The sequence below is a fragment of the Physeter macrocephalus genome, chromosome 18, assembly GCF_002837175.3.
Source record: "Physeter macrocephalus isolate SW-GA chromosome 18, ASM283717v5, whole genome shotgun sequence".
Lineage (NCBI taxonomy): Eukaryota > Metazoa > Chordata > Mammalia > Artiodactyla > Physeteridae > Physeter > Physeter macrocephalus.
Window position 1 is genome coordinate 66,280,971 of NC_041231.1, and position 19,418 is coordinate 66,300,388.

The following is a 19,418-nucleotide window of genomic DNA, read 5'->3' on the forward strand; positions in this document are numbered from 1 at the left end:
GGGCCCAAGCCGCTCCGCGGCATGTGGGATCTTCCCGGACCGGGGCACGAACCCATGTCCCCTGCATCGGCAGTCGGATTCTCAACCACTGCGCCACCAGGGAAGCCCATGCTGCTTTTTTAAACCCTGATTTTGGCAGTACTTTTTTTTTCTTCCATGCTAATATTTCGTATTTTTTAGTTTTCATGATTAATTCAGGTTTTATTTCCTAGGTTCATCTGTAGTTCATATAAAATAAGTATTCAAACCATGTATTTGCTGTGGTGGTCAATCAAAATAATATTAATAACTAACGGAAACTAATATTTCCTGAGCGTATTAGATGCCAGCCATTTGGTGAGCTTTTTAAGTGGAATGTCTACTTTATCTTTACTATTTTCCCATTTTGTACACAAGGAAACTTAGCCTTAGAAAGCTCAAGAATCTTGCCCTTGAATCTAAAAATGATTTGTTTTCCTATCCAGATCTTATACACTATGACTCTCACAAATGATATGAATTTTATATAAATTCCAAACTGAAAAAAATTATTGCATTTTTATAATTTCCAAACAGGACAGTGCTATTAATAATGATTGTTATAGAACAAAATTGAACTTTATGTTGGATCTGTTGGTAATTACCTTTGGGTTTTTATATTTTCTGTCTGGAATTTAACTTGATCTGACCCACAACAGGTAACAGCATTTTTACCATATATATTTTTTTAATCTAACTATTTCAGTATTTCTTTTAGCTCCTTACACAATTATCATTAATTTGATAAATTTATAGACTGAAAAGAAGAAAAAAGTAACTATTTTCCTTCCAGTGATCAGCTTCAACATGTAATTAAATTTAGCCAATAATTTATTTTGAATTTCATAACAAACGTCCCCCTCCTTTTGTGCCCTGTGTCTCTCACTAATGTATTTTGCTAGGTTCTCCTTCCCTGTTTTCTCTCCTCTGTTTTACTGTCCTTAATCCACACTCCCCGTCATAGAATCCTCATGTCTACCTCCCCCACCATCCTTTTTAAGTGTCAGCTGGTACTCAAGTTTGTAGTTTCAATCACGGTGCAGCAAACTCACCTGAGGCTAGTCAAGCATGCAATTTCCAAAACATATTAATTGATTATTTTGCAAAAAGTCAGGATGAAATTCATCCTTTCTCTCATCTCGCCATTCCCCCTTTCCCAGCATCAAGGCTGAAGGTAACCTGGTATTATTCCAGACCTAAAGAGGACTCCCTGAATTGTATTTTGGGGAGTGCATATTGGGGTAATTTTTTCCTCAAAAATTGAAAAGAAAAATCTATGGCAAATAAAACACGTTTTTAATTTTTCACTGTGTTTAGCTTTGCTTTTTAACTTTTTTTCCCTATGAGCAGAGGGTGAGCCATAACTGCTTTGCTAAAACCTCATATTTTGAACAAAATAGTTTGAATGTAATTTACAGATGCCTTAGTTCTTTGGAAAATGAAGAATCACGATGCTGGTTTCTTTTTAAATATATATATCCATTTTGTTATCTCTATTATATTTTTCTCTGGTTGGTACTCTGAAATGGGCCTCCAGAGCCCAGTTTAATTTTGTATAATGATTGGTAGAGAGAAAATGGTTTTTCTTTAAAAGTAGATTTGACTATAGAATATAATCAGTAATAAATTGGAAAACTTGGATTTGCTGTTTTACTATGTCTATTATATATACAATGTTTTAAAACCAGGTTTTAAAGGCAACTTCCTTGTTTTAATTTATAGTATGTTTATATTTGAATGAGAGCCACTTGGTAAACATCATTTGCTTATCCAAATTTTAGCATCACAATCTAAAAACATACATGAAAAAGAATTTTGAAATCTATGATTTAAAGTAAGCAGATAAAACAGGAGTTAGTCCTCCTTCATTATCTGGTGAAAGAGGTATTTTACCATTTTTTTAGATTTCCCTTAATGAAAAGGGATATGGAAGTGTTTGGCGACATCTGTATTTCTGTTTTGGATTTTCCCTAATTCAAAACAGTAACTGTGGAGCACCCATCTTGCCAAACAAATCCCAAGGTCAGAAACATATTCCAGTTTTTGTTGTTTGTTATATTCTCTTTTCTAGGCTCTAACTCTGCTTTGACTAATGATCTGAGGGGTAAATATGTTCATGGTAGTATTGATTTGGGGCCATGCAGAATATGAGATTCTTCGTATTCTCATCGTATGGAGTTAACTCCGTCTCTTCCATTGTTCTTTCCCCTATAAGTTTAACATCGCTGAACGTATTTCTTAAAGACATATTGCAGAGCAAGGGCAGTGCTGGTTTTGCATCACGAGTACAGAGCACAATGGGAAGAAGAGAGAGCCTTTACTCGTTTAAGGCATCAGCAGTCACTGGTGCTGAGGCTAAACTTTGACTCAGCTGGTGTAGACTCACAGGGACAAAGGAAAACCAAAACAAACCAAAGCATCTACCCACCAAAGCCAACAGTATATATTACAAGTGGGGATAAAAACTTGAAATTAGACGGAAAGTACTTTGATAGGGAAATTACATATCTCAGCTCCTTGAACATGGATTCCAACTTCTCTGCAGTCGAACTTGTCAAGTTTCAATTTGAGGGAAATGGAAAGTAGGGGGGGACCACCTGAGTTGTCATGGCTGGAAGGAGTGTTGAATGGTCTTCCCACTTACTAAGGAAAGTCTGACCTTAAACATCACAAAACCAGCAGCTACCACAGTGTCCTTGACAAGCACAATGTGTGTATCACTGCCAGACCCAGGAGATGGATGGATTCCTCCAATCTTTTCAAGGTGGGGAGCAGAGGCCCAACCGGAAAGCATCAACCCTAAACAATCTCTAACAGAGGGGAACTCTGTGTACTTTAGGATAGTACTTAGGGTCGACAGGGCTGAGTTAAAAACATGACCCTTCTCTGAGCCTTATTTTATTCATTTTAAAAATGTAACCATTGTTTTTTGGGGAGGAGTACATAAGATGATGTATGTAAAACAACTGATAAATTACCAAGCTTCAAAATGGCAGCTGTTGCTTCTTTCTTAACTTCAGAAGGACTGAACTGGCTCATCTTCTCAAATCCCAATTTCCCTGATGCTTTTGAAAGGCTTGCTTGTTATGACTTTTGGGTACCAGTTCTATTTATGAGTGGAGGTATTCAGATGATTTCTCTGTGAGGTGATAAACTGATAGAAACATGATAGTTCTACTTAGGTTGTGAGATCAGATTTGCTTCTGACCCACACTGACCAAAAGGTAAACACCCTGGGAACCCAACTGTTATTTTGCATGCGGACAGGTCAGAAGGATGCTTTTGCTCTGGGGTCCACCATGAAATCATGGTGGCGTGAGGTCTCACTTGGTCCCTTATGTGGGGCAGGCCAGCTCACATTCTGCTGTGGCCAGAGACATGAGAAAAAGTGAAGAAAGAGTCTGCTTCTCTTTGCTCAGAAGAATGTTTGTGATCCAATCTTCATATGTGAAGGAAAGAACTAAGTCCCAAATGTCTTAACTCCACTTTTTTTTCGTTTTTGGCAAAAAGTAGACACTTATCATGGTATATACATTACATATTCAGTATCAGGCCTTCACTATGTATTTTGGAAAACACCTTTTAATTCCTTTCACTCTTTCTCTTTATTAAATGTCAAAATGATTTATTACTCCTCCATTTTGGTAGTCCTTGACTATTCTAAAGATTCTAGAAGTAGCTTATGATCATTTCACAGGTTCATGTATCAAATTGAAAGGGAAGGTCAAACATTTAATGAACTATGTTTTTCTGTATGATAAAAGTTCTTTTTGAATAATATATCATATAAGCTGGTAAAAAAGAATGTTTCCTTTAGACACTCATAAATTTCCCAAGTAACTGCATTAAGTTCGTTACAAAGACTACTTTAATCCACTAGAGGCAAAATGCAGAGTCTGAAATTAATTTCACTGCTATGAAACAAACTCAAATGAGTTTGACATCTAAAAGCTTTTCTTCATTGATATCTTAACACGTAAAAATAGTTTTTGAAGACGTTTTGGTTGATTTCTGCTGAAACCCTGCTTTCATTATAGTTTTATTTAACTCCCCTGTGATTTTAAAGGAAAGAAGTATATGTGTGTGTACACATTTTTTATTTTAAGAAGTCACATAATAACTGGAAAAGAGACTAAAAATAATTTACTCTTCCCATGGTTTTGTGAAAAGAATGTTTCTGCTTTCTTAAAATAAATGAGACCTGTAAGATCAACAGCTAACCAATCTTTTGGGGGCATGTGACAGATGTCTGTAAAACTCATAGGGCCTCAGGGGAAAGGCTCTATATATAAAGAGAGGAGCTATTAAAAAGTAAGTAAGTGCTTATGTGAAGGTGAACTACAATTCCTAGTTTGAGATTCATATTTCCACTAGCTGAAAAGAGGGCCCCAGTAAAAAGCATTTGTGGGGCTTGTCACGCCTGAGACAGTAAGCCTCCACATTTCAGACCATGTCCCATGGAAGGAGACTAATCCTTTTCCATCATCTCAGTCCCACCCTCAGTGCAATAAAAGATTTGAATATTCTGGAATGCTTCCCCAACAAGGCATAAACCTCTGGCCCTGCTCCTTTATGCTTCTTGGCCTTTTTTCCTCCAGGCAACCCCCCACCCCACCTTTCAGAAATTTCTTGAGCTACAGTTCTCAACTATTTGCATTTTCCCCCCATCACGCCTTGAGCCATCATACCCATGTTTCTAACCAAATATCCCAATTTCTTTACTAATCCCCATGACTTTCTCAGACGGCAGGGCATGAGAATCCCTTCTATAAACATTTTAGAAAGAACGGAAACTCTTTAAAAAAATGTCTTCCTCTTTTAAAATTTTATCCTTCCCATACCCCAGTCCTGGAAAATGAATTTCTTCTATTGCAGTGTTACCAGGAATTTACCAGGAATTGTAACCACATTTCTTGTCTGCAGATAATACTCAACCCACCATTCATGTTAGCACGTCAGGACATGGTCCCCTGTTGCCCTCTGTGGATGTCATACCCCCAATGTTTCTTTTCTTCTTTATCATCAGCTACAGAATCTTATCCTTATTCACACATGTTATTAAACTTGACCCTTCTTTTGTTTTTGATACTTTTTATTTTTGTATTTATTTATTTATTATTTATTTTATTTTATTTTTGGCTGCATCGGGTCTTAGTTGTGGCACATGGGATCTTCATTGAGGCACGTGGGATCTTTCGTTGCGACAATGGGCTTTTCTCCAGTAGTGGAGTGCAGGTTTTTCTCTCTCTAGTTGTGGCATGCAGGTTCCACAGTGTGTGGGCTCTGTAGTTTGTGGCATGCAGGCTCTCTAGTTGAGGGGTATGAGCTCAGTATTTGTGGTGTGTGGACATAGTTGTCCCTCGGCATGTGGGATCTTAGCTCCCTGACCAGGGATTGAACCCTCATCCCCTGCACTGTAAAGCAGATTCTTTACCACTGGACCACCAGGGGAGTCCTGTTACTTTTTAATAATAACTGTATAATTGTCAACATATAATTATATAGAACAAAGTGGTTATTTTTAAATTTACTCTTTTAAATGTTGGGATAAAGAAGAAAATGAAAAGATCTAGCAAAGAAATTGCATGATGAGCCTGGCTAGTTAAACAGAAGCCCAGAATCACCATGAAGAATCACTAAAAAAAATCTAATTACCTTGTACTCTGAAGTTCAATACCAATATATTTTTTAACCAGTACCACATTACTGGGAGTTTTCAGTATCACTGAAATAGTTTAAAATCCCAGCTTTTCATTGTTTTTGTTTGAGATTGTAAGGCAATGTAAACCATCTTAAAATCAGGAAACTTCTGAGCACGAACGTAAAATTCTATTTATGATACTTCAAATATCTGGCAGTAGGTCTGTGCTTTTACTATAAAACTAGAAACTATGCAAATTTTTCATCAAAGTATGACATAGTTGAAATTCATAGTGAGATTACAATTTGCTTAATTTAAGATTTCACTGAGTTAAAACGTATATGGAATTTAAGTAGACAAAATTCTATCTCCCCCACATTCCTTAAAATCTGATATAAAAATGATTTAGTCTATATGCCGGGTAGAGAATTCTGCACATTTTAAATCATCTGTTTCTAAAAAGGGTATGATTCCAGTATAATTTAGAGCCACAGAAACTATAATTTAAGAGTACCAGAATCAGATTTAATCACAGATTGAAACTAAGCAAACAGCAAGAGAATATGTGAATAAGAAACAGCACAGTGATTTGTTTTCTGTGAACTAGTCCACAAATGATGCTGTAAGCGTCTTTCGAAATGAAGAATAGGTAATTTGTGCACAAGTTTCATCACAGGTGTTTTGGGTTAAGTGTTCAATACTGTGGGTTTATAGGAAAGAAAACAGTGGAATTTATGCTAACATCTTATAATGATATCAACGTTTAGATTCTGATAAATCCTCAAGTGAATGTTTTTCAAATTGTGTATTCTGGAGGGAAACTAAATGCCCATATTTGGAACCACTTGTCCTTATAAGATCAACATGTCTCTAAAGAGCTGTTTTGTCAGAGGCTCCTTTAATAACCCTGTTTTTAAAGAAATAAACATTTTGAAAGTCACATTTTCCAAAAAGAATGGTCTGAAACACAAAACTAGTGAGTTGGGGATGGCTCTTTGGTTTGCCAGCCTCCCAGGCTTATATAAAGTCATAAGGGTCAGAGGAGAAGATCTGGATGTCTTGAATCCATCTTCAGTTATGGCAAAATGTGTAAGTCAAAGCGCCAGCCTCACATACTATCTTCTTGATATCTGTGTGAAAAGAATAATTATTTCTTTAGACGATACCATCCTAACCCCACCTTTATTCATTCTGTAGTTAATAAAACTGAGAAATGCCCATATATTTGCTTCTCAAATTGCTTCTCTTCCCTCAGTACCTGTTGAGTAATTTCGAGATGAAAACAAGATGGCCAGGACAGGAATAGTTCTAAAAAACATTCACATGGAAAGATTTAATGGGCATTCTTTTAATAAATGCAAGAGATGATACCTCTGCCCGTAACGAACTCTGGGCCCCCATATTTTTTCTCATCACCCTTTTTTTTTTTTTTTTTTTTTTTTGTGGTACACGAGCCTCTCACTGATGTGGCCTCTCCCGTTGCGGAGCACAGGCTCCGGACGCGCAGGCTCAGCGGCCATGGCTCACGGGCCCAGCCGCTCCGCGGCATGTGGGATCTTCCCGGACCGGGGCACGAACCCGTGTCCCCTGCATCGGCAGGCAGACTCTCAACCACTGGGCCACCAGGGAAGCCCTCTCATCATCCTTTTATTTTATGATCCAAGAATTCTGTGATACAGAAACCTGGGATAATTCGGCACCATGTTTCTTTGGGTCTAGCTGCCATCAGTGAAATCACTGGAATGCTGGTATATCCTTCAAAGAACCTTTTCCATCTCCTCTCCCATTTGTGTGGGAGATCCCATGTGTATTTAAACTTGAACGACTCCCAGCAATCAAGTTCTCCTCCCTCTCTTGCTCTCACCCCACCCATTTAGCAGATCACTGCCCTTCCCTCTTCCTAGTGTACAACATCAGATGTGACACAACGGAAGTGTCCTCTTGTTCTAGGACCATTTCATCCCATCACTTGCCCTGCCTCCCATTTTGGGACAGTTTTTGATCCACCTTAAAACTCCCAATGCCGTGAAATTGCTGCTTTGCTTGCCTTTGAACTGCTACCACTCTCTGAAGCTGGTGCTGGTACAGGAACTCATCTTGGACCTACCTACATTCGGGTGCTGCCATCTTGTACCATTGTGGAGCTACTTGGAAGCCACTCTTCTGATGTAGGAAGAAACTTTGGCCACCACTTGCATCACACCATTAACCAAACTCCAAAGTAGGGCTCCCTTGCCCTCCCAGGATTTTACAGGGACTTTGGGTAAAAATAGGTCTGTTAGATTTTCTTGAATCCCCTGGGTCTTAAGAATTTAATCATGCAAACATTGGAGCAAGGCCAGAGGGGACACTGAGTTACAGACTCAAAATCCCTGCTTCCTTATACTCACTGGGACATTGTGCTGAATCTGTACTCTAGGGGTTCACCTGTTCCTTTCGATGAGTTCTCTCCCTTCAGGTTTTTCTACTCTCTTCCAAATATGTGCCTGGTGAATTTAGCTTACCCATGTTCTAGCTATGCCTAAACTTGTCTGAATCCTAAAATGATTCAGCTTGGATTCAAGCTGGTGTCCCTTATCACCCTTTTATTTTAATGCTCTTTTTATTACCCCAAGTTATGTTTATTTCCACTGTATATTCTTTTCTATTTTTTCAGTTATACATATGTATATTTATTCTTTTTCATCCTTTTCCATTATGGTTTATCACAGGATAGAGAACATAGTTCCCTGGGCTATGCAGTAGGACCTTGTTGTTTATCCATCCTATATATAATAGTTTGCATCTGCTATCCACTGTATATTCAATCCTTAATGTATATATGTTTCCTACCTACATTTTTTAATAAGTCAAAAATGAAGATTAGCTTTGAAAAATAAAACCACGGTAATACACACCTACATATAGTTTTCCTAAATCAAAATGTTTTAGGTTGGTTTCTTTACTGATATATTTGCAGTATCTAAAACATCCTGTACCTTTAGTAATAAAATTCAACATTGTTAAATAGATTTTATAAAATAGTCACTATTTTTAATACCTGCAATATAGCCTGGGTTTCTATTAGCACTTCTAAGAAAAATGACTGTTCAGCCCTATTCAAAAGGTTCAGTCAACATAATCAAGGGAGGTATAATGTGTCTGAAGGACAAGGTCATATAGTTAATGCTTCCACAGTGTAGCTCAAGATCAAGAGCCACTGAGTAAGTATGAACTTATGGAATCTTAATAGTCACATCATTGCTGAAGTGGAAAGGAAACCAAGAGGAAACTTAATAATATCAAAAGTTATTTTAAAGGGAGTTCACGTTGGTTTGAAGGGGACTTTGCTTCACATACAATATCCACCTTTGTAAAGCCCGAGAAACCCATATTTGTCACACACACACATCTTTACAGTTTTCAAAACATAAATATTGAGAGCAGTCTTCTTTCTCCACAGATAAAAATCAAAATATTGAAAGTCTTTCGAATAATAACAAAAGGAATCCTCTTGCAAACCCAAGGAAACTTGAAACTCTGGGTTCAATGCTTATTTAACTGGAAAAGGGTCAGTGTGTATTGTAATGAATGGAAAACTGATTTTATTGTATTCCATTTGTGGCCATCGTGTGGCAACCTATTTCAGTATTAGAAAGATCATATATTAAAAATGATTTCTGCAGTCATCCATGTATACAAGTAAAAATTTTGTTCCTGTTAAATTATCACTTCATTAAAACATCAAACTCAAAGCTCAACAAATACTTTTTATGTTGTGCTCCAAGACTGAAAAAAAATCCAAAATTTAAAGAACAGATCACCAGTTATTCTCTTCCATCACAGTCAAGTTTCTCAGTTCTGTGTTTTTTTTTTTTTTTTTTTTTCTTTTGCTGCACTCTCTGTCACTGGAAACATCTTAAACCAATTTCAAGTGCTACACCTGAATAAACATGTTGTAAAAGTGTTTATGTATTGAGGTGGGTCAGTTCAAGGTATGGTATTTGGCTGGAACTTCTAATTTCTCTTTTTACAGCAAAAGGGCTGCCAGAAGGAGGAAGTCTGAGCTGAATTAATACATTTGTTACAGTGGAAGTAGAATGGAAACTACTCCGACCACAAATCAAACTGCCTCTTTCATTTATGCCAGTGATATAGTTTTTCTAAGAAATATAGACTCTGGCATGGAGCCACCGTAAGTTTGCATTTAAAAGAGAAACCCATACGCTTATTTGTTTAAGGTTTACAGCTCTGATTATTTGGAAGTTCTTTCTCTGCTAGAACAGAGTGAAGTGGCATTTGGGAAGCCGGTGGCCGTTTTCATATTTGTAAGAAAGCAACAAGTTTTCCCAATGAGCAATTGTTGGGGACGCTGATGGATGCTGCTTGCAGTGACACACACGCGTTTTTTTTAACCAATATCTCCACATTTAAAGGACCTCTGTGTTCCTCCCAACAGCTGCACAGACTCACATAACACAGTCTCGTTTTCTGATGGTAGAGGGTCCCTGCACAATACAAGTATACACAAAAGTGTTTATGCTGTCAAAATAAACTGTGTTAAGAGCAAGAGTTTATTTGCTAAAATGCCATTGATTTTAGGGACCTGTTCCCTTTTCTTCCAAGGTGGGTCAGGTCTTAGAATGGACTGAGGCTACCCCACAGTCGTGACTGAAAAAATATTTTAAGAAAACCGGCACATCTTTCCGGGTGCAAGGCAGGGCCAATCATGCACGTATTTGAAACCACATGATATATTACTCTGAAAAGATTGGTAACTTCTGTATCTGGAGTAGAATTTTTTTTGCATGACTTTTGAGTAATTCTCACCTAAAGGTACAACTTAAGGTTAAACAGTTCGTCCTCTCCGGGTGATTTTCATTGAATTCACTATCAACTAACGGTTTTCTTTATATATACACACACATATATACATATACATAATTTTCTGTGGTAATTATTTTAAATGAGAAGATCATAGCAAGAGTGAATTGTAAAAAGGGGGAAACAGTAATACCTAACTCCTAAGGTATTTGTGGAATCACATCAAATAATGCATGGAAAACACTTAGAAAAACGCCTAGAGTACACAGCACGTGCTCCAAACACGTTTTTTTATAATGATAATACTTATCATTTATAATGATAAGAATTATTATTGCTATCCCAGAAGGAGAAATACTTTATCAACATCTACTTCTAGTCTCTAAGACACTTCTCACCCATTCCTGTCCAGGCCCTGGGTGCACTCCTTTTCTGATAAACAACCACTCCAAGGGCTCAAAAGGGTCTGGGACACAGGCTGGTTTAGAGACCAAGGTGAGTCTCCAAGCTCACCTGGAATTTTTCTCCTTTTCTGAGCATCTCCAGGCTTGGTTTTGCATCTTCTGAAATCCCTTCAGTAAACATAATTCGGGCATGTCCAAGTTCAGAAGGGGAGGGATTCCATAATTTTCATGCTTGCTTCAAAATCCTTTACATGGAGAAAGACCTGGAGCTTACAGCAAATCTCCATCCCAGCAGGGGTTCTGGAAGGATCTTTGAAGAGCTTTAAGTAGATCACAGCTTTGTAAAGAATGCTGGGCACAGGCCAGAGGTGACGGTGGGTGAGGCTATCAACACTAATTAACACTGGAAAGTCTCCAAAGAAGCTGGTGAAAATAGAAACACGCAGCCAGCCATTCAGATTTTATCACATGGAGGAAAATTATAGGGCACCTAATGCAGAAGCGCCTGTAGCTAATATTTTTGAAATTGCTGTTTAACGTGGACATTTCCAGGCTAATGGGGGTCAAGCCTTTCCATTTAGAACATTGCCAACTTCCAGGTCTGAGAAGAGACCATCAGTGAAGGCCTGAGGGTGTTCTGTGGCCAAAGAGGTATACAAAATGGAAAACCAAGCATGGATAATTGTCTGTAATAGTAAACTTTCCATGTTTATAAGAATCTTTGGCCTGCAAAGAAAACATTCTGATAGTGTTTTAAAATGTCTCCCTTTTCCCAAGTACCCTCTGAGTTCATTCCCATCAGGTAAACTTCATCTCTTCTTCATAAACCCAGTGCTCCTTCCCTCTGTTCTAGGACACAGTATCAATGTAAAGTCGGCTGGTCTCGTGGGAAGACACGGGCCTCAGTCAAAACAACCATTCATGGTGGCCTTTTTCAAGGCTAGCGAGGTACTTCTCCGATCTGTGAGAGCAGCCAACAAACGGAAAAATCAAAACCGCAATAAATCCGGCTCTCATCAGGATTCCTCCAGAATGTCCGGTGTTGGAGGTAAGCAAAAACTAGAGCAGCAGTTCTGCACAGAAAGTGGTGGGGTCATATGTTGCAAATCAAGTAGCCACAATAAGTTTACCCTCTGGATATACCTTCATTTGGCCTATTAAATCATCCAACGATGTTTCTTGCATCCCCCAAATGTTTCATCAGCAAATCACTCAGTAATTCATTTTAAAATACTGTAAGTAGGACTTGCCTTCATATGTTGAAAGATGCAGTTCAAATTAAAATCAAGCTGGCAGTAATAAAATTATGGAATGCCTACATCGACAAAGGCTAACCAAAACTGAACTCCACAACTTGTGAGCTGACCTTTCCAGGGCCTCTCAAATATGGATGGGTAACCAGGTATATTCAAAATAAAAAGATTACTTTGGTACTTAAAACAGTACATGTGAATCATGAAGTTTAAATTTTTTATGACAGGAGAAGCAGGGAAGATTGTATGGTAACTGAAATAATATTTATATTTCCATTAATTATTTGGAGTGCTGTTATCTAGATAATTTGCTTTGAGTATGTGTGTACACATACTTGCATATGTGAAATCGAACAAAATGTTACAAATGCACAATTGATCCCACTGTGCTTGCAATTTAATCTATTAATTGATAGAAAGGGAGATAAAAGTACAGTTGATCTGAACCCATCTGAGAAAATCTGAAGTAATTTAATAATATAATTTATACCATTAAATACCTTGTTTAGTCCTGGCTACAACAAATTTTCATAAGCTGTTCTTAGATGAAAATGATGGCTATTTTATTCCTAGGAATTGTCTTATCTATGAAAAATAAACCCATGTGAAGGGGAAACCTTGCCCTAGAACATTCCAGCTTAGTATGGCATGTTTCTTCATTTGTAAAATGTGTATTCTTCTATGTTGATGGCCACCATATGCAGTGTACTTGTGAGGCACAGTGAATGAGCTGGTGAACAAAACCAGATATGACCTCTGCATAGGGTATTTCAGCAAATTAGAATGTTTTGCTCTTCCAAAAAGACACATTTAGACAGTGTTTGCCATTATTCCTGAAAAAAAATCTTCATTTTTTTCCCAATTGCTAGAAACTGACAAGTCGTATTGCAATTCTGTATTACTCCAATATGCATGAGTGATAGATAAGATTATAAATGAAACAAAAATATATAGAAATTTTTTTGAACCTGAGACACTCAACAAAAATACTAAGTGGAGCTCATGGGAACCCTCCTAGAGTGCGGGTACAGGAGAATCGTGTTAGAAAAAAGTCTCTTTTGTGCATCTAACAACAGAAGCACAGGGAAGAGTTCTATATGGAATTGCATTATACTGAATTACATGCTACACAGAAAGCCATGTCTTAAAATAATTTTCCATCAAGTAAGTTTAACTGTCTTTTTCACTTGAAAGGAAAACGTGATATTAGTGCCTTATTACAAGGCTATTTTATAAAAATCTTCACAAGATATTTAGTTTGGCAAAAATTGTAATGGCTTAATATGAAAGATGGAGAAAAATAACTTTCTAAGACCTTTTCTTCCTTGTAAATACTAGCCTGTCAAAGTTGTATATTTTTCTTTCCATGTAGAATGGTTCTGAAATGGGTTGAAATGTTTTTAATTTAATGTAGCAGACTGCATTAAGAAAAAGATTTGTTAAATCTTGAATAGACTAGTAAATAATTTTTGAGGAAATTACAAAGGAAAAAGGATAAGCTGCCTACATATTATTAGAGCTCATAATGACTCTGGCAGAGGCGTTCCAGCAACTGAAATCATCCGAATCCTTCTCCCTATTGGTGAACTCTATTTATCTTCCCTTCCTGACCACAAGTAACAAATGTGCTTCTATAACTAGAGATGAATAAAACACATGGCACAGAAATCACGTAACTTTTCACCAGTTTCCTAACACCATTTAGAGTATAAAATTATTCTAATATAGACCAATATTTTCTTTTTAAAAAGTGTGTCATTGGCACCCATTTCTGTGAAATATGCAGTAGATGGTTTTGGAACGTGTTCGTATTTTGATAATAAGAAGAAAGAAAGTAGCTGGTTTGTGTGTATGAGACTTAACCTTTCAATAGTTAGTAATCAAGCAGACGGGAAAAAGTCTCATAGGATTTGGCCAGAAAGACAGGGGGTTAATATAAACATAAAATTTGATACTTAGGAGACTTGAAATGCCAGTGAAATTTTAAAATTATCCAAATATAAATAGTAAATGCTGTAATACTACTAGGCTTTTACAATAAAATACTGTGTGAAGACTCCATGACTAAGAATGGGGCCAGGAGGAAGAAGGGAGAGAGTCGTATTAGAAGTTTGCTTGGTTGCATTTTTTTTTTTTTTTTTTTTGCAAAACATATCCTCAAATGTTAAAAGTCTCCAACAGTGCAGGAGAACCCAGGTCATTCTTGCTGCCTTTACCTCATTTCTTTCTTCTTTCTTCTTTGTGGAGAGCCTAGAACAGTGTCTAACACAAAATAGCAACTTCACAAACACACGTTGAAGACCTTAACGTGTTGCCTGTATGGGAGAAACTAAGCTCCTTTTTTCAGGTGCCTATGCACAGAACCATTGCTCCCAGATTTTCTGCAGAAACCCTCCCTCTTTGTTCCTCTTCAGGTTTTTGGCAAGAAAGTTGAGCAGACACTTTGTGAAATATGTTGCTTGTTTCACGATGAGCCAGCACAGTTGATTTTCATTTGAACTTGGGTTTGGGGGAAAGAAAATGTAGGCAATAGCTAAATGTTAAGGGAACCACCCTTTAAGATGGAAAGGCACCAAGTTGATAAGATTTTAAAGAACCTACCTAAAGCAAGATGCTGTTTTAAGCACTATATCAGTGCTGAAAAAAATAGAACATTATGAGTTTACAGGGCACATGGCAAGTCCTGGTTCACTGCAGAACTGCTTGAAAAGGTGCTTATTGCAAGCTTGGTACTAGGGATCTTTGAAGGTGAATCCAATCATTGCTGCCCTGCCTGGAACTATGATGATTTCTTAAGATAAGTCTTTCAAACAGGCATTAAAATAGGGACACTCTGGGGCTTCCCTGGTGGTCCAGTGGTTAAGACTCCGCGCTTCCACTGCAGGGGCATGGGTTCGATCCCTGGTTGGGGAACTAGGATCCCTCATGCTGCGTGCATGGTGCGACCAAAAAATAAATAAATAAATAAATAAATAAATAAATAAATAAAATGGGGACACTGCAACTCCCAACTCTTTGACAGGTGATATCTCTTGCCTAATGGATACAGTGTAAAATCATGCCTCTTGGACAAAAATATTAAAACCAGAAGGAAAAATTAATTGGGATTATTTGTTTAGACTGTTTTATATTATATAATTAATATACATTTTCATTATTTAAAAATAATCAAATCTTCAATAAAGCTAAAGTTCTCCTCTGATCACCTAATTCTTTTGAGATAGGTTATACTGATACACTGATATCAACATGATACGTGTACTTCCAAATCTTTTCCTCCGTATATACATTGCTTTTGGAGAATATATTTTGTTATGTTACGTGTGTGTGTGTGTATATATATATATATATATATATACACACACACACATATATATTGTTTTTCAGATTCTTTTCCACTATAGGTTATTACAAGATATTGAATATAGTTCCCTGTGCTATACAGTATGCCCTTATTGTTTATCTATTTTATATATAGTAGTGTGTATATTTTAATCTCAAACTCCTAATTTATCTCTCCTCCCCCCAACCTCTTTGGTAACCATAAGTTTGTTTTCTATGTCTGTGAGTCTATTTTTGTCTTGTACATAAGTTGTATCATTTTTATTAGATTCCACATATAAGTGATATCACATAATATTTGTCTTTCTCTATCTGACTTACTTCATTTAGTATGATAATCTGAAGGTCCATCCATATTGCTGCAAATAGCATTATTTCCTTTTTTATGGCTGAGTAATATTCCATTGTATATATTTACCACATCTTTTTTATCCATTCATCTGTTGATGGACATTTAGGTTGCTTCCATGTCTTGGCTATTGTAAACTGTGCTGCTATGAACATAGAGGTGCATGTATCTTTTCGAATTATAGTTTGATTGCTAGATCATATGGTAGTTCTATTTTTAGATTTTTAAGGAACCTCCATACTGTTCTCCATAGTGGCTGCACCAATTTACATTCCCAACAACAGTGCAGGAGGGTTCCTATTTTTACATGCTTTCTAAGAGCAGTTTTAGGTTCACAGGAAGATTGAGAGGAAGGTACAGAGATTTCCCATGTACTCCCTGCCCCCACACATGCATACCTCCCCCATTATCAATATCACTCACCAGGATGGTGCATTTCTTTCCAAAGATGAACCTACACTGACACATCGCAATCACCCAACGTCTATAGTTTACCTTAGGGTTCACTCTTGCCGTCATATAGTTGGTCTTTTGTGTTTTTAAACAACATATTTCAGCCATCTTTCAAAAGGGTGACTTCATTTTTTTTTAACTGCTACAATATATTCAATAACGCTTGTATCAGAGTTTATTTAATCACGTCACACTTAAAAAGTAATTTTGGTTGTTTTTAAATTGGAGCTTTCAAAATCGGTGCTGCAGTGAAAATCCTGCAAAGCTGCACGTATAAGAATGGTTTTAATCTACGTGGTTTTTCCAGTAATTAACACTAAAAGCTGGTATCTGTGCCTTGAATATGCAAAATTTTGAAAATCCCTTCTCAGAAGACAATTGTTTTGGTTCCTAGATCTAGTTTAACAGATTTTTTTCATCTATCTATCCATCTGTACATTTATCTATCTATCATTCTGGCATTTAACCCTGTCCACTACTTCCTAGTTGTGTAATCTCAGAGACATGTCACGTCTCTCTGCGTCTGTTTCTTCATCTGTGAAGTGGGAATGCTAATAATACCTGCCTCATAAGGTAAAATTACATGAATTGTGAGGATTAAATGAGTGATTTAATATGTGTAAAGAACGGAGAACAGTGGTACATACTCATTCAGGTTTAGGCATTATCATTATTATTTGTCAAATTAAGGTTTGGTTTTTCAGAACTGGTACCTAAAGAGTTCAGACTTTTACATCAGAGAAGACTAGAAATCCTCTTTCTCTAATCAGTACCCATACCCCTGGTCACTTATTGTCAAATTTCTATCTAGAGAGAATTCTAGAGAGATAATTTATCTGGGCATGGTTCATTGTAAAATATTTATTCAGTGTTAAATAAGCACCCACAATGTGACAAGCACAGTATTAATTATATGCTCACGAAAGATGGGTAGCATAAGAATTTTGCTTCTTAGAAAGCGCTCCCATAGACAATGGGAAAGACATGCCCTCTAGTACTAATCGGGAGATAATTCTACTAGAGTAGGTACAAGGTAGTGTGGGAGAAGTAAGGATAGAGTGCGACTCATATGAGAAAGAATAGACATTTTCCAGAAATGGAAGGGTGGGTGAAGCTATTTCAGACTTATGTGCACAGTTATAGAACCACGTACCAGTGTCCAATTGCTGGGTGTGCAGGTATTCTTGTGCGAGAGCAGTGTGGTGTCAGCTAGAAAGTCATGCAGGGACCAAGTTGTAAAGCGTAGGTGTGTGATGGTCAGGAACTATGATGCTTCTGTGCAGGCAGTTGGTAAAAAAGGAGTGTCACAATCAGAAACACATTTTAAAAAGTTCAATTTGGCATCAAAATGATGGATGGGATGCCAAGGGGTAAAACTGAACGTCAAAATATGATTAAAACTCTAGTCCCATACCCCAAGCAGTGAAGATTGTAGATTGGAGAGAGAGGAAGTAGAAACCAAAATTTGTGGAATGGAGCCAGCAGCACTCCGGAAATGGGCGTGTCAAGAGTAAGTGGAAGGTGTAGGAAAAAGACGCAGCTATGAACCCCAATGGTTAGATGAAGCACAGGACTTGACGCTGCCATTGAAACCAGGGTAAGAGAGAAAGGTCAAGGATGAAGCCCCCAGTGGGAACATCAGCACTTTAGTATAGACAAAGGAGAAAAAGGAATTCCATAAACTAGGCAAAAGACTTAAGGTTAGAGGAGGAGACAGGGGTGAAGGGTTATCCTAGGAACAAATTCTCAAAGAGAATGTTGGGGGAGTGGAGGTGATCAAGAGCGCAAAGGGCTTCTGCTAGGTTAACTAGGCTAGAGGTGGGTTGGTTAAAGGGGGTTGGGGTTGGATTTAACGCAGGGTAGGAGGCAAAAAGAAAGAAAATCGAGAAACATACTCAATTTTCTGTCTTGGGCCACTAGAAGACTGGTGATCCTGTTAACCAAGTAGAAGGAATGGAAGGAGTATGAGGTCAGAAGCAAAAATAGTGAGTCGGAGGCCTCTGGGAAACTTTCACGCATAGATGTCTGGTAGGCATTTGGAGACTCACGTTTGTGGATGGGTTTTTATGTCAATGAGCTCTAAGGTGAGAATGTTTGTTGCATCATCCACAGAGAGGCTTTGCTAAGCAGAGTTAAGCAAACACACCAGACAATTATTATGTTGTGATGTCTGTTCTGTGTCACACATTCATACATGGACAAACACAATTATCCCTACATAAATAAATAACAGTAATTCCTACTGGGTCATACGTAAATTTGGGTGAGTAATTCACTGGATGTGGGAGATGCAGATTAAGCGAGGGTAGCAGTGGCATTTGAAATCCCTCATCTTTGGGGGGGATTGCTATTTGTTTGGGGTTTATCATGAATTTCTCTACCCCCAAGGCCATATCAAAATTTACATTATTGAACAGTCTACGGTAGCACCATTCCTGCTATTTAACCTCTGATACCTTCATTCATTTGTCATTTTCATTTTCTATGAATTAATGAACATCCTGAAGCTCTGGGTGCTGACATCCATCCATTATCTCCCTCTAGGAATTAAGTAAGAGAATGTTGACATCTCCTCCTTTGCTTTGAAACACAGTATCTCATCATATTTGGCTTAAGCTGTTGATGTATTTAAATGTTAAATTCTATTTTGGATTTTTTTCTTCTCTTTTACAGATCCACCTACATTTTATTCCTTAAAGACACTAATGCTACATTTTAAAGAAAAAAGAAACCCATACTGGTATATGGAGTTTTTTGGACTTATTTCTTTTGTGCCCTTCATAGCTAGGTTAGCATGTGTTTCTTTATTTGGTTGTTTCTTCAGGGACTACTGGACAGACCATTGAAGCCCTAACCCTATGTAGATCTCAGGATTTTTTAAAATCACGTATTTAATTTTTTTCTATGCCAAAATAATCAAAAATTAAGAAAAATCAAACTAAGACAAAGATTAAATTTGCATTATTGGGGGATGAGGGGGAACTGGATGAAGGCAATCAAAAAGTACAAGCTCCCGGGCTTCCCTGGTGGCGCAGTGATTGAGAATCCGCCTGCTGATGCAGGAGACACGGGTTCGTGCCCCGGTCCGGGAAGATCCCACATGCCGCGGAGCGGCTGGGACCGTGAGCCATGGCCGCTGAGCCTGCGCGTCCGGA

General features: G+C 37.6%; 1 protein-coding gene across 2 annotated transcripts in view; it reads left to right on the forward strand.

Annotated features, from left to right (window-relative positions):
• BMP5 (bone morphogenetic protein 5) overlaps positions 1-19,418 on the forward strand; it is a 119,946-nt gene that overhangs the window by 89,294 nt on the left and 11,234 nt on the right. For both annotated transcript variants that reach the window (XM_007108043.2, XM_024121976.2), the window contains exon 4: positions 11,720-11,914. In XM_007108043.2, coding sequence (XP_007108105.1) covers positions 11,720-11,914 — 195 coding nt within the window. The remainder of the gene's footprint in view (positions 1-11,719; positions 11,915-19,418) is intronic.